This window comes from Crocuta crocuta, unplaced genomic scaffold (genome assembly GCF_008692635.1).
Source record: "Crocuta crocuta isolate KB4526 unplaced genomic scaffold, BGI_CrCroc_1.0 scaffold949, whole genome shotgun sequence".
In the NCBI taxonomy this organism is placed as follows: domain Eukaryota; kingdom Metazoa; phylum Chordata; class Mammalia; order Carnivora; family Hyaenidae; genus Crocuta; species Crocuta crocuta.
In genome coordinates this window covers 209,487-224,081 of record NW_027531290.1, presented here as the reverse complement: position 1 = coordinate 224,081, position 14,595 = coordinate 209,487, and the positions used below count along the sequence as shown (strand labels likewise).

At 36.3% G+C, this 14,595-nt stretch overlaps 1 protein-coding gene across 1 annotated transcript in view; it reads left to right on the top strand.

The window, feature by feature from the left end:
- RNF128 (ring finger protein 128) overlaps positions 1-14,595 on the top strand; it is a 102,554-nt gene that overhangs the window by 63,716 nt on the left and 24,243 nt on the right. Inside the window, exon 2 of the mRNA XM_077771491.1 lies at positions 6,539-6,786. Coding sequence (XP_077627617.1) covers positions 6,539-6,786 — 248 coding nt within the window. The remainder of the gene's footprint in view (positions 1-6,538; positions 6,787-14,595) is intronic.

The following is a 14,595-nucleotide window of genomic DNA, read 5'->3' as shown; positions in this document are numbered from 1 at the left end:
TTTTAAATCTGCATGAGTACAGATTTCCTTAATATATCTAAACCAGAAGAACAGATCACAATATATCTAATGCAGAAGCAGATCTGAAGATCCAGCTGTCTTTATTAAGTCTGACATTAAAGAGGTTTGCACAAATGACAATGCCATGCTTATTACTTTTTTGGGGGGGAAATATTTTTAATTTAAAAAGTCTATTCCATAAACATTTATTTGTAACTGCTATTTTAAATGAATGAATAAATATTTTTAAAATTTCCCAGTTTTAATTTCTAACATGGTAACTATAAATAGAAATAATTTACATAAACAACAGTTCTTTGGATTCCTCAGTAACTTTAGAGCATAAAGGGGTCCTGAGACTTAGAGAAATGCTGATCCAGCCCTCTGGTTCTTAACAACATGCTAAACATACCCTAATGGAAATCATAGTAGTATTTTTAAATAATAATTCTAAGAATTGTTTACCTCTGAANCCAGAGACTTTTTGGTGCTATATCAAATCTGAGACCCATTCCGTAACATACTACTGTCTCCAAAACCTATAGCAGAAGTATCTGCGGGTTCAGGGCAGAAAGAAAGGCAATTTGCTGTGCTTTGCATGGCTATCCACGTCTGCATCATTCTTTTGGTTTAAAAGAATAATAATAAGGGGCACCTGGGTGGCTTAGTCGGTTGAGCATCCGACTTTCGCTTAGGTCATTTCGCGGTTCGTGGGTTCGAGCCCCGCGTCGGGCTCTGTGCTGACTGCCAGCTCAGAGCCTGGAGCCTGTTTCAGAGGCTGTGACTCCCTCTCTCTCTGACCCTCCCCTGCTCACGTTGTCTCTCTCTCTCTCTCTCTCTCCTAGAAAAAAAAAAAGAATGATAATAAAAGATGATTTTGGTCATTTTCACTGTCACCATTTCTACCCCCCAAAGATAATTTGTTAACAATACAGTATGTTAAGAAACATTGCTTTACCAACAGCTGACCTGTACTAATGCCTGTTTCATATCTGGCAACAGACTAGAATTTAACTAAAGGCTGGTTAGGAGCATACTGGTATATTAAAGCGGTATGCAGTACTGATTTGTCTGACTCCCAGTGAACCACAGACATATATTTCCAATACCTTTGAGAAATCATTTATATGTTTTTTGTGGTGCAGTGATAGAATTATTTTTTTTAAATCAAGAGAGCTTATGTGAAGAAGTTAATTTAAGAAACCTAAATTCACTTCGTCTATGGCTGACATCAAAAGGGTGGGGGGTCGCAAAACGGGAATTTGAAGAAAGATAAGCTAGTCAGACCTGAAAGTTCAGATATTTGTTTTTTGTTTTTTACCGGTTTAAAAAATGTCACTTAGGATTCCTTGGTCTAGTGACGTTTAGTGTTCCTCTGAAATATATTGACCTTCCCTACTTGCCCAAAGTTGAAATACATTGACCTGCCCTGGTTGCTATAGTGGGGAGGAAACTGAGCCTTGAAAGCTACTGTGAACAAAATGAATATTCAGAAGTCCACTTGAATTGGTTCCAGATTTTCTAATGGAGGAAATGTTGGTTGGAAAATCATGTTGGAATTCTTCACACCTAGATCTTACTCATTATACATATGAGTGAATTCAGAAGTGCTGACCTCACTGTATTATCAGGATGTTGGGCAGTAATAAAGGTGAGCTTANACTGCAAATATTCTCTTTTCTAATATTAAAAGTGGAAGAATGGTTGAAAGAGACACTAGCACAGCTTTCTACATCTTGTATTTTGTGTTTGAATGCCAAGGTGCTGGAAGCTCACCATCATTGTACTTCGAATATTTCATATATTGTAAAAAGCTTTCAAATTTATTTTACATTTTGACACATTAACATTTAAATGTGTGTGCGGGGAGGTCCAGAAGCACAGAACTTAGTACATAGTTTATACTCAATAAATATTCAATGAATTTGTTTTCACAAATAAGATTAGGCCAAAACCATAAAATCATTAGCTCTTTGAAAGACATGAAAGGGACTGGCCACTAGCAGAATCCTAGATCAAATTTTTACATATTATGAATCATAGCTGGAAAGTGTTTTTTTTTACCAGTAGTGCCAAGGATCGACACGCTTTATTTATATTAACATTTTAATTAAAAGATATTGTGTAAGAGTAGTAAGAGTTGCTACAGTCTAGTTCATTACCTTTTTCCCAAGATAGACACAGGCTGAAACCTTCATTTGAAATTGGAGTGTGTATTTCTTCTGCTTAATTGTTAACTGTTTCTAATCTATCCCTTCTCCCAAAATATTTTAGATAGCAGAGTGAAAATGTAAAAAAACTTGATCTACATTGTGTTATTAATGATTTTTAAGTAGCAAGTTCAAGGATTCCTTATTGAATTGAGTGAATGGTATCAAGATAATTGTCCATGTATTTTCCCAACTCTGTGTTCATATGGCCACAGGAGCATTATTTACATCATGGAAATTGGCACACACTACCAATCAAGATTTCTTCATTGTTAAATATTTACTACAACATCAAACCCATCCTGAATGTATCTATTTAATTTTCATTTTTACAGTTGAAGAATAGCTTTAGGTTTCACTGAAGATAGCTAATGTAGAATGGTGATGAAGAGCAGAGCCGCTGGAGCCAAACTGCCTAGGTTCAGATACCAGTTGTGTACTTATTAGCTTGTGTTATCCTAGGCAAGTTAGTCAATCGTATCTTTAATGAGATAATAGCAATGCTTACCTTATAGGGTTGATGTGAGGATTAAATATGTTAATGCATGTAAAGCACTTAGAACAGGGTCTAGTCCATAGATAAATCCCTATCTGGCAACCTCAATTATGCAAACCTTATCTGGCAATCTCAATTATGTAGAGCATAGCCAGGATTCAGGAAGCAAACAAAAATGTCACTGAGCAACCAATATAAATATTGGAGAGAACTTGCAACTGAAGCCCTCAAGCTCTCTTTGGAAGCCTGTTTTGCTTTTTCTTTATACCAAAGCTTTACTGACTCTTCAAAATTGAGAGCAGATTAGAAGTATAAAATTATAAAGAGGTGAGAAATGCTGCTAGAGGCAACAAGTGAGAACTTCTCTTCCCGAAAGAAAATCACCCAGTGAGAACTCAAAAATGAGTCAGACTGGATGATCTCTAAGATCCATTATAGCTTCAAAAAAATCAGTGACTTTGGTGAAAAATCATAACAGTTTGGGGACAAATAACCTTCCTAGTGTTAATGGCTCACAAAGATGATCCACTGCCAATAATGAATCCTAATCAGTATATCCTGGTTAGGAAAATATGACCGTATAGATTACTTTCTTAAAATGTCCATCCAAAATTGTTAATTATTTGTGTAAAAATTTTTGTTACTTGGAAATTTTACTTATACAGAATACCTAATTCCCTGACAATACTTGTTAAAGGAAAGCATCACTGTAGTTAATTAAAAGACAGTCTCTTTAGAGAGGGACTGTGACACGCCAAGTGAAATGCAAAAGCAAAATGAAGTACTAGATAAAGGTTAAAAACCAGGTGACAGAGGAACAAAGAGGGTACATTTACATTCTCTCTTGGAACTTGGGAAAATAATATAGAAGGCAGCATTTGAGCTGGGATTGGAGTAATGCACAGGCAGAGAAGGAGGGGGAGTGTGTCAACAGATGGAAGAAATTTTAGTCTGAGGGAACAGAATGAACAAAAGGAGAGTTAGAAAGTGATTGACAATAACCGATCTCATGTGCTTGGGATCTGAATGTTCATGAGATCGGGGTGTAGTGGAGATGTATCAAACTGGAAAGGTCAGTTGGGACCAGATCATAAAAGGCCTTAATTGCGAGGCCAGGGAACCATTAAAGACTTTATTTAGAGCCCAAAAGAGGCATGATGCAACCAAGTGATGGCAAAAGTCAACCAGCAAAGTAAACTTTGATGAAACTATAAGGGAAGGGGAATGTTGGATACAGAGTCACAAGTTAGGAGATTGCTGAAGTAGTTCAGGCAAGGAAATCATGAGACCGATATTAAATAGGCAGCAGGAATGGAAAGAAGGATCTGATAATGGGAGACACCAAGAAAGTAGCATCTATATGACTGACTAGGTCAGCAGTGAGTATTCAGACAGGATTCTGGGTATTCATGCCAGATGACCAAAGGGTTGGTAGGTTGTGATACCTTCCCAACTGTGATTGGGAGGGATGGAGGGAGCAGTTTTGAAATAGTTGCAAAGGTGTGGGGAGGAGGAGATGTATAATAATGTTTAGAAATGGGCCTTTTATATGATTAAAAAGCTGAGACAATAGTTGGGCTATATATATGGCATGTATGAATATGAATTTGGGGCATATTCATTTGAAGCACAGCATTGTTTCCTGCACGTAGGCAAAGCACATTTCCTGACTGTGCTTGCTTTTTAATCTCCATCTGACCACAGTGGTCCATATTTTCCTGATCATCCACCCCTGCCACCCACCTCATGTCTTCTGAAAGAAGGAAAACTTCATTCTATTTGTCAAAAAAGTTTAGAAGGATACATCTTTGATTTAAAAGAAATCTTTGAAATGATATTCTAAAACTTGAATTTTTAGAATTATCTCTACTTTCAAAGATTATACAGGTTATAATATCAGAAATGAATGCTAGGTTATATAATTACAATTTTATAACCAGAAATTTTCCTGACAGATGGCTTGTAGAGAAAAGACAAATAATGACAAAAGAGATTGAAGTAATATCTGTGCTTTTAGTGCCAAAGCTAGAAATTTAAAGCTCCCAAATAAATAGAAAAATGAGCCACTCTCTTGCAAAATAGCCAGTTCTTTAGATCCATAAAGGATATTTGGGTCATATACTGATAGAGGAAAAAGGTACAACAAAAGCCATTTCAGACTCCTCCACGTCCCATTGCCTTAGAGATTTTCTTCATGTAAATGAGAAGAGAGGAAGTCATCAATGTCTACCATAGTGAGTGATGGTAAATTAGTAAAGTTGTAAAAGGTTTTAACTAGATGATTATATATATATATATAAATATAGTGTCTTTGGGACTTTAAGGATCTGTAATCCTACCCTGTGAATTTATTTTTTGAATTAGTAACTTCAAGTAAGGAGATCATCTTGAATTTTTGAAGCCTTTGGCCACTGGGACCTTAAATTTAAGGGATTACTTGGGTAGTAATTGTGTTATGTACATTGCCATTTAAGGTTTGTACTCTTAATTTGATCATGGAAAGTGTGAGTACTATTTGAAGAATGTACTTTTGTGTTTAAATTATAGTCTAAAGGGCCTTTGGGATTTGTGTGTGTGTGGTTGTGTATGGTTCTGTTTATTCCAGATTGGAGTTTGATCATTAACCAAGATTAGTACATTAACCTAGTATCAGTGGGAGGTTTCTCTGGTTGGTAATCTCTTAACATTCAAAGAACTCTATTCTTTTGCTTAAGATTATTGGTCGCAGGTCATATAAACTAGAAGGAATATAAACCTTGATAAGCATTGGAATGATATGAGTAATCTGACATTCTCACAACATTGGGAAAGATCATGTTTGTCCTTTGTTTTTTTCACAAGATTTATATAGTTGGAGGTAGAGAAGGAAGCATTTAAGCCTCTAGATTAAGATTTAGACTATTAGACTAAGTAATAAACTTAGTCTGATTTCAGGCTTGACTTTAGTTGGTGTTGAATAGAACCATACAGTACTATTAATTTTTCATGTTCTATTCATGGCTAACCTGATTAGATCCATGCAAAACCTTAGATACCTTGGGAAAATTTTATATTGCTTTTGAGGATATAGAAAAATGGCACATGGAGATACATTGTACATTTGGGCTTGTGGACGTTATTTATTTCATATTACTACTCCTGATATGTTAATTCTTGTACATTTTAAGTTTGTTTATTTATTTTTGAGAGAGAGAAAGAGAGAGAGAGAGAGAGAGAGAGAGAGAGAATCCCAAGCAGACTCTGCACTGTCAGCACAGAGCCTGATGTGGGGCTCAAACCCATGAACTGTGAGATCATGACCTGAGCCGAAACCAAGAGTTGGATGCTTAACTGACTAAGCCACCCAGGCACCCCAGTAAATTCTTGTACATTTTAGTAGCGGCCTTGTGAGAGTCTATCACTTTATAAGTTGGAAAAATATGTAATTAAGTATTTCTGTCTTTCCCAAATCTCAGATTCCCTAGGATGTAAAACCCTATTCTCTACCATCCAGGGGACTATTTGTCTTTAAGAAAGCTTTCATGTGAGGCAAATTGGACCCCAAACTCAGTACTGTTGAATTATAGGTGGTTAATCTGAGGAGAGTGGAGGTATTTGTTGTGTATCATAGCTCCTTACTAAACTTATGAGTTACTTAAGATCAATAACCAAGTCTCAACATGTTCATACCCCTATAACATGTAGGCATAGTAGGTGCCCAATGAATGTTAATTGAATGAATAAGTATCCTTCCGTTGTCTCATTGGGAATACTTTAAAATCACTTTAGCAATTGGATTTTTATACTAAGAATGCTTTACCAAAACTAAAACTGAATTTCTTTTCTTTTACAGGTGCAGGAGACATTGTTGCTATCATGATTGGCAATCTGAAAGGCACAAAAATTCTGCAGTCCATTCAAAGAGGCATACAAGTAACAATGGTCATCGAAGTAGGGAAAAAACATGGCCCTTGGGTGAATCACTATTCAATTTTCTTCGTCTCTGTGTCCTTTTTTATTATTACGGCAGCAACTGTGGGCTATTTTATCTTTTATTCTGCTCGAAGATTACGGAATGCAAGAGCTCAAAGCAGGAAACAGGTTTGTAATGGTCCTTTCTTCCAATCTGAAAATACTCTTTTAATTGTAATTTCGGAGTCATGCATTTTAATATACTTCACTTGCTAGACAATGATCCATGCATATGTTTTATGAAAACTGGTAGTTTTAAAAAGCATATCAGCTTCCATCCTCTCAAAACTTTTATTTTCTGTAATTTGTCTGTGGCCTTAATCTTGCTTGATTAAATCTTCTGACACCTCATTAGGGAGCACAGCCAGCAATGAATTATATATGGGTGTAAATACATATGTTTTCTTAAATTTCTTCCTAAATTACCAAAGCATTTCATGCTCAATATAGAAAATTGAGAAATCAGAAAGTACAGGGGAAAAACCTTCACTCAAGCCCCATATAACAAAAAACTGTAGTCACCACCCAAAGTTAATTACTGTTATTTTATATGTATGTGTGTGTGTTCATGCATGTATTTGCATGTGGAGTTAGAGCTGGAAAGAGACACTAGGCTGAATATCACGAGAAGGCAGGTTTAAAGATCTCATTGTGCATAATATAGTGCTAGGCTCCAAATAGAGTCACATATTCATAATTTCTATCATATTTCAACCACTGACATCTAAATAGGTACAAAGTATAGAAGTAATAGAGCAAAAATACGAAAGCATCATTGAACAGGGTGGCTGTATGCCATTGACCCTACCACTTTTAAACCATTCTTCATCCCCCTAATATCTTCCTTTCTCTCCTTACCCAGCTTCACTTCCATGGTCACTGCCATGTATACATCTTCAGTTCCTTTGACCCCTCTCTCAATTTGTTACACTTGCTGTCAAAATCCAACTCTGGTTAAATCCTACTTCCTTCCTACTCTGTGCCTATACTTTGAAATAACAGGAAAACGTGGACATCAGTACAGATTGGTCTTTATTTAAATCTATGACCACAAACTGAGAGTGAGCCCTTAACATGGCCTGACAATTATACTGTGTTTTCTTAGGCATTTCGCCTCTGCTTTCATGGGTAACTAATCATTCATGTTCCTTTCTCCTTAAACTGCCAGCACATCCTCCAACTTTACTCTCAACTTAGAGTCTAGATCTTATTCCACTGAGGAAATTAAAGTGATCAAAAGAGTACCTCTACATGCTCCCACCACAGCTACACATCTGTCTGCATCTGTGTATGTATCCTATGTCCTCTGCGTTATCTTCTGTTACTGTGGACACACAGACATGCTATTATTGCTTCTCTTTTCAAAAGAGCTTCTCCTGACCCCAAGCCAGAAATCTTGGAGTTATTCTTTATTGCTCTTTTACCTCTCCCTTGCCATATAACCTCCATCAGCAAATCCCATTAGTTCCACCTTCATTATATATCCAGAATCCAGTTACTTCTCACTTCCTTCCACCCTGGTCCAAGCCACCATCATTTGTTAACTCCTCTCCCTCTCAAGTATGTATTCTCAACACAACGGCAGAGTGGCATGCTGTTTCTCCAGAATGCTCAGTAGGGATTTAATTCTTTCAGCTGATCATTATAGTAAGGGCAAGAATACATTTCTGTATGCACTGAGAAGTTCCTCCAAAGGCAATGAAATTCTGGCCACTTCATGTACTCTTTCTCCAAGAAGCAAAAATGAATCCAATATATTTGGGAGTTGGGGGAGCAGTGAAGATTTCTATATGGCAAGAAAGTTCATTGAATATAGCAACAGATGAGAAATTGAAATCATATTACAAAACCTTCATAAAGATTAGACACTGATATATGGTAATGAGTGATGATTATCTCAGTGTTTAAAGTTAGTTGACTTCTGTTCCTCTCCTCAGAGAAGCAGCTTATCACATTGGTGGCAGGTTCAGCCTGTTACTAGCTGTGGTCAAAAGGATGTTTAAAATTCTTAGGTCAGGCCATTCAGTAGTTTCACACTGTGTTAATATTTGACATTTCTGTATTGTGCTGTTTTTATCTCTGAGGTTGGAGAGAAATTGGTATCTAGTATGAGTACTAAAGGTTATGGATGCAATGACAAGAGTGTTTGGTTTGCATATGTTCATGGCGGTGTGTGAATTCCTGTATTCTCCGTGCTATAATAAATCTATTAGCATGGCATTAATCTCCATCAGAAAGTAACACAGTTTATAAAGAATGGCCTGGTGTTGCATAAGCTCCATTGAATATTTAACTCTGATTTCATCATTCATTTAAGTGATTTTTATAGTTTATAGTATATTTTATGAAAATTCACTTCTGTAAAAATGGTCAAGAATACAATTAAAACTTCTCACCTTTTAGAGAAGGCTTTGGAAAGGGCTTCTTTCACAACTTAGTGAGCTGTATTTATGTATCCTTTGGTGACTAAAAGATTAAATTTATGACTGGTAGTCCCTTTTGCTTATAAATATTTGAGAATGTTACAATATCATTTATATGTTATTTAGTTTTCCTGACTTCCAATTTTTTTAAAAGGTAGAGCTTGATGCATATGATGGTTATAACTATTGCTAAATACTTAACTGCATTAACCCTATTTTACAGGTAGAAATGGTAATGAAACTGAGTTATGGAAACTTACCTTCATTAGAATATTAGGAATTCATTAGAGTATTCTGGAATGTCTGCTCTCTGAACTATTATAATGCATAAACTATAATGTTAGGCAAACTGATAAATAAACCATTAATTTTTATGACCAAGATGCCCAAATATAATGGGCAGGATATAGTGGCCACATGCCTGATACATCATAATATGATGTGTGAGAACACATATCATCCCTGTTTCTGTGCAGAAAAAGCTTTTAAACAAATGAAAAGTATCAATGGGTTGTACACAAAAATAACATATTAGGCATTACATGGTGAATTTGTGTCCACACTGGGAACAACCCTAACCCAAGACAAGGAAGATTATGGAAAACCTTATGGTGTGCTCAGGCTAAATTGAATTTAGGAGTGACCACTATACACTTGGCATGAGACACCCAGAATTTGGGGCTTGGTGCATGTATCCTAACCGTACTTAAGCAGTTAATACTCAGTGGCAACAAGGCATATGTTGGAGTAAACATTGGCTGGTGAAATAGAAGCTGGCCTAGGTATAATGGAAGAAGCTGAATTAACTTTTGATGAAGAATTGACTTTCAGAAGAAAAGAATTTACTCTTTGAAATAGACCCATTAGAAGGGATTATCTTCCAGGAGGAGGGGGGAAAAAGGGAATCCACTTGGAAGGATGATAAAGCCTTAATAATATGGTTATACAGACCCAATACATAATGCTAGAGAATGCTAGCACTCAACACTGGGAAAGAGCATATATCTGACACAACAGGGCCTGTTAATGATCTTACTACAAATGGAAGCCCAACTAACCAAGGGGTAATGGCCTTGCATTTTTAGCTATGCAAGGAGAGCATCTTTGAGATGCATACAGATCCCAAACTTATGGAAATTTTTTGAGTGAAATTGCAACTTACATTGCTGATCTCTAACTTATCTTGACCAATGGGATGGACCAAAATAAAATGAACTAGTAGGAATAATATCAAATGATACCCATGTATTCCTCAGGGGAGGGAGATGGCCTTGCTGCACAGCAGTCAATGGGAACCTATAACTACATAATACTGTGAAGTGAGACAAATGATTGGCTTTGTCCTCAGCCAACATGGAACCTAGAAATAACAGAATCATCCTCACTGGTGACAACACTTGTCCATAATAATATCTAGTGTGTGGGCAAAGATCAGTTCTTCTAGGAAGGTTTAGTAAACACTTCTATCATACTTCCTGATTTATTTTGTGACCAAACCTAACTGCATCATAACCATATTATGATACGGTGTAATACTAGTATTGTTAGCGAAATTCAACTACCTGATGTAAATAAATCATGTGACATGTATTGGGAAACTGATCTAAAACCTCCCAAGGATATGTTACCAATGGAGAGTGATTAGCCTGAGGAAGAATTCGATTTAGTCCCATAATTACACTAAATGGCTCTATATGTTTATCACAAAGTTCAATTAGTCATAGAACAAGGAAGTAAACAGATAAATAAACTGGCACATCAATATAAAGATGTTTGAAATTGTCTTATAAATTAAAAGAAGCCTATTTACCCCCTTCACTGGCTTCTGCAGGTATTAGATATGTTTCTTTTTTTTTTTATTCTTACTGCCCCTTCTGTATAAATGCTGTACTAACTGCAGAAGTCCAAATAACTATGACTATTTCGTTGTTAAAAAGACCTTGTTCAAGAGATAGGGGATGGATTATGAGGAAAGAAATAGCATAGTAGATCTGGTTGCTTACTCCTTGCCAGTCTTCAAGGGAACCATAATTGGCCTTCGGCCAACCCTGGGAATGTGGCCTTCAAAATGTCCTTTATGTTCGTTATTGATTATTTTGTTATACACACCTGGGGCAATGGACCATGTTGTGCCAGCTTGTCATGGTTGCCGGGCACTGCAGTAAAGATGGATGATATGCACCTTTTTTCATTGTTGGGGTCCTGAGTATAAGGCAGCATGGCCAGTTGCTAGCAGGATTACCTAGTGACCAGCCCTCATCTGAGCCTCAGACCCTGAGACTCCAGTTGGTTCCCTGGGCAAAGATATGCCACACATGTCTTTGTAGTTTGCTGCCAAAGAGATAGCATTCCTTTGTGGTCTCACATGAGGAAGAACAAAGCTACATTAATATCTTAAAATTTGTCCTTGAATTTAAAGCATGACTAAAAATATCTGAAGTATTTCTGATTACATTAGATTTTTCTATACTAGTGTATGAAGTAAATTGGAAGACTTGTCAGGTGTCTGCATACTGTACCACTGTCAATATACACATTTGCGGTGGGTGTATTTGTATGTATGTATTCCTTCCTGAAGACTTATTCGAGCCTTTTACAAAACCATTGTTCTGGCTTTATGTAAGAAGAGCAGATTAAACAAATTTTTCTTTTTTTCCTAATGTTTGTTTATTTTTGAGAGAGAGCGCAGGGAAAGGGCAGAGAGAGAGGGAGACACAGAATCTGAAACTGGCACAGAGCCTGACGCGGGGCTCGAACCCATGAATCGTGAGATCATGACCTGAGCCGAAGTGGGTACTTAATTGACTGAGCCACCCAGGCACCCCAAACAAATTATTCTCTTAATAGGACTTAGTTTTATAGTCTTCCTCTGACTTATTGAACAAAAGGAAGTTCTTATAATGGGTCTCAGGATTATTTTATATTCTAATTTTACTTTTATATCACTAACTCTAAAGGTTTTGATTGCCTTTTTAAAAAATACAATAATCTGAGTCATAACCCATCTACTGGGTCAAATTCCCCATTTCCTCACTGCTCTTTCTTACACTGCATTTCCTCACATTGTTCACAGAAGTAGTCTGTACTCCTATTTATCGCCATCTCTGTGTTCCACGGACTTATGGGAAACTGTTTTAAAGCCTGTACTCCTCTTTCCTTTAGGAATACTTCATTAAAATATCATACATAAGTTTTCATTGAAAAAATAGATTTCTTTCTGTTCTCATATATCTGAACAGCCACATGACTCAGACATTGATTTCTGTTCACAAAAATAGATCTGAGGAAAAGAATCCTGTTACCATAATTCTTGAGTTTAAGTATTCTGTTCTATAAATTCTGAGTCAAATTTTTTATGAAAAAATTTATTTAAAAGAAGTGATGACTTAAAGCAGGAAAATCTAGTTTATTACATCCACTCTCCTTTCTTGCTTTTGCACACCCTGCCCCCATCAAATAATTAGGTTTGACTCTATGCCTAGTGTTATTCATGTGGGTTTCAGTTATTCTAAAAGCTTGAATGCCTTGGGACCAAAAGCCAGGCTGACAAATCACCAGCCAGCAACATTTGTATTACTTACTTAGATGTAAATACACAAATAAACTAGGTAGGATATCTTATCTTTCATAAGATAAAGTATCTTTAATACTTTTAAAAATTGAGCGTTGGAATATAGGATGAAAATTGGCTTCACTTTTCATTTCCAGCCCAAATACAGTCTCACTCAGGACTACGAAAACTATAGAGCTGAGATTCTTCAGTGACTAGAACAATCACAGATTCTGAATAGAGTAATGACATTAAGCTTCTGTTAAGAAAACTGGCCGATGACCAAGCTTTTTTGGATTAGTCTTCAAGTCTCTTGCCAAATATTCTTAGACCAGGTATCTCTTAGGATTGGAGAGGAGGCAGGGAGAGTCTGTTGGTATAAAATACTTGCTTAAAAGAGTTCCCCAAATCACAGTAAGTAGCGAAATTAGGTAGAATTTGAAGATTGGATAAGAGCTGACTTTGAGGGTTTTTTTTCTTATTTCTTTCATTTATCTTCTTCACAAAGAATGTGAAGCCTTTTAAAGGCTTCTTTGCTATTACACAATGGAGGCAGTGTACTATAGTGGAGAGATCAGGGGCTTTAAAGCCAGATAGAACCTGGGTTTGAATTGAATCACAGCTCTGCAACTAACCAGCTGCCTGGACTTTAGTCAAGCTTCTGAACCTTTTCTTGTCTATGAAACTTGGATATTAAAATACCTATTCCATAAGGCTGTTAATGATTAAACAAGATGACACATGTAAAAAGCCTAGGGTTGCACCTGACACACGGTAGAGGCCAATACCTGTTCCTGAAACCTTTCTTTCCCCAAATTTAGCAGAGTAGAAGCTTTTAATGAGTACAAGTGTGACTTGGATGAGAAAATTGTGAAAATCTGTTTTGATTTTCTAAATTTAGAAGCTATTCTTTAAGGAACTACTAGGCTCTATGGGAAATTTTAAAAAATGTTTAAGCCCCATTCCTCCAGCTACTCACAACCTAGTAGGAAAGACACATGAATAGTACAACTACAGAATATGATAAGAGGTAGAAACAGTGAGCTATTGGAATTTACAAGGTAGGAGGGAGTTCCGAAATGGTGGCAAGGCATTGAAAAAGTGTCCAGAGAAGTTTGTGTAAAAAATTACATACATGCTTTGAAGTTCTGTTTTTAAGGAATAGAATACAAATTACAATTAGTATTGGGGCACATTATCTTTAAATGTGGAGACATATTTGGGCACCCAGAAGTTTGACTTAATATATCCAAACATATGTATTTAACATCAACTGTTTGATCTTAAATGTTGTTCTCAGATTTCAGTTTTTAGAGGAATGAACGCATCTTGGAAGCTCTTGCTGTCAGTGTGACAGTGAACTATTTTGAGTACTGGTGGCAGTTTTGTGAGTAACCCTCATTCAGGCTCTAAAAACACAGTTTGTGCTTCTTACCAAAATGATGTTTCTCACATCCATATTTAAAGAAAATCGCTTTGCTTTTCCTTATAAAAGCTCAGTAGGAGCTATTGGAATTATGCACATTTTCTTTTAAAGGACTTTTTTTTTTTTTTAAATTCCAAAGCTGCTTTGTTAAGCATGGGTTTATACTATTATGCAAGTCTTTTAGAGATCCTTCAAAATCAAGTCCCTTGCATAGGATCCTCTGGCATCTTGGATTTTTCCCTGTATTTTTATAGCCCCTCAACTTTTTTTTAGCATTCCTCTATAATGTGAGTTCTATTCTCATAAGCATAGATTTGGACATTACATTTAGAGCTTGCCTTTGAGCCCATCTCTCAAATTTGTATTAGTCTTGGATATGGTTAAAGAAAGTTATTTAATATTTAATATGCATTCCTAATTAATAAGCACCAGTACTGGAGCCTCAGGCATTTATATTGTGTTGAATTGAATATTTTGGAATGAGAAAACAGCCTATGTAGACTCAAGTAAATACACTAGAGATATTAACTCCTTGTGAG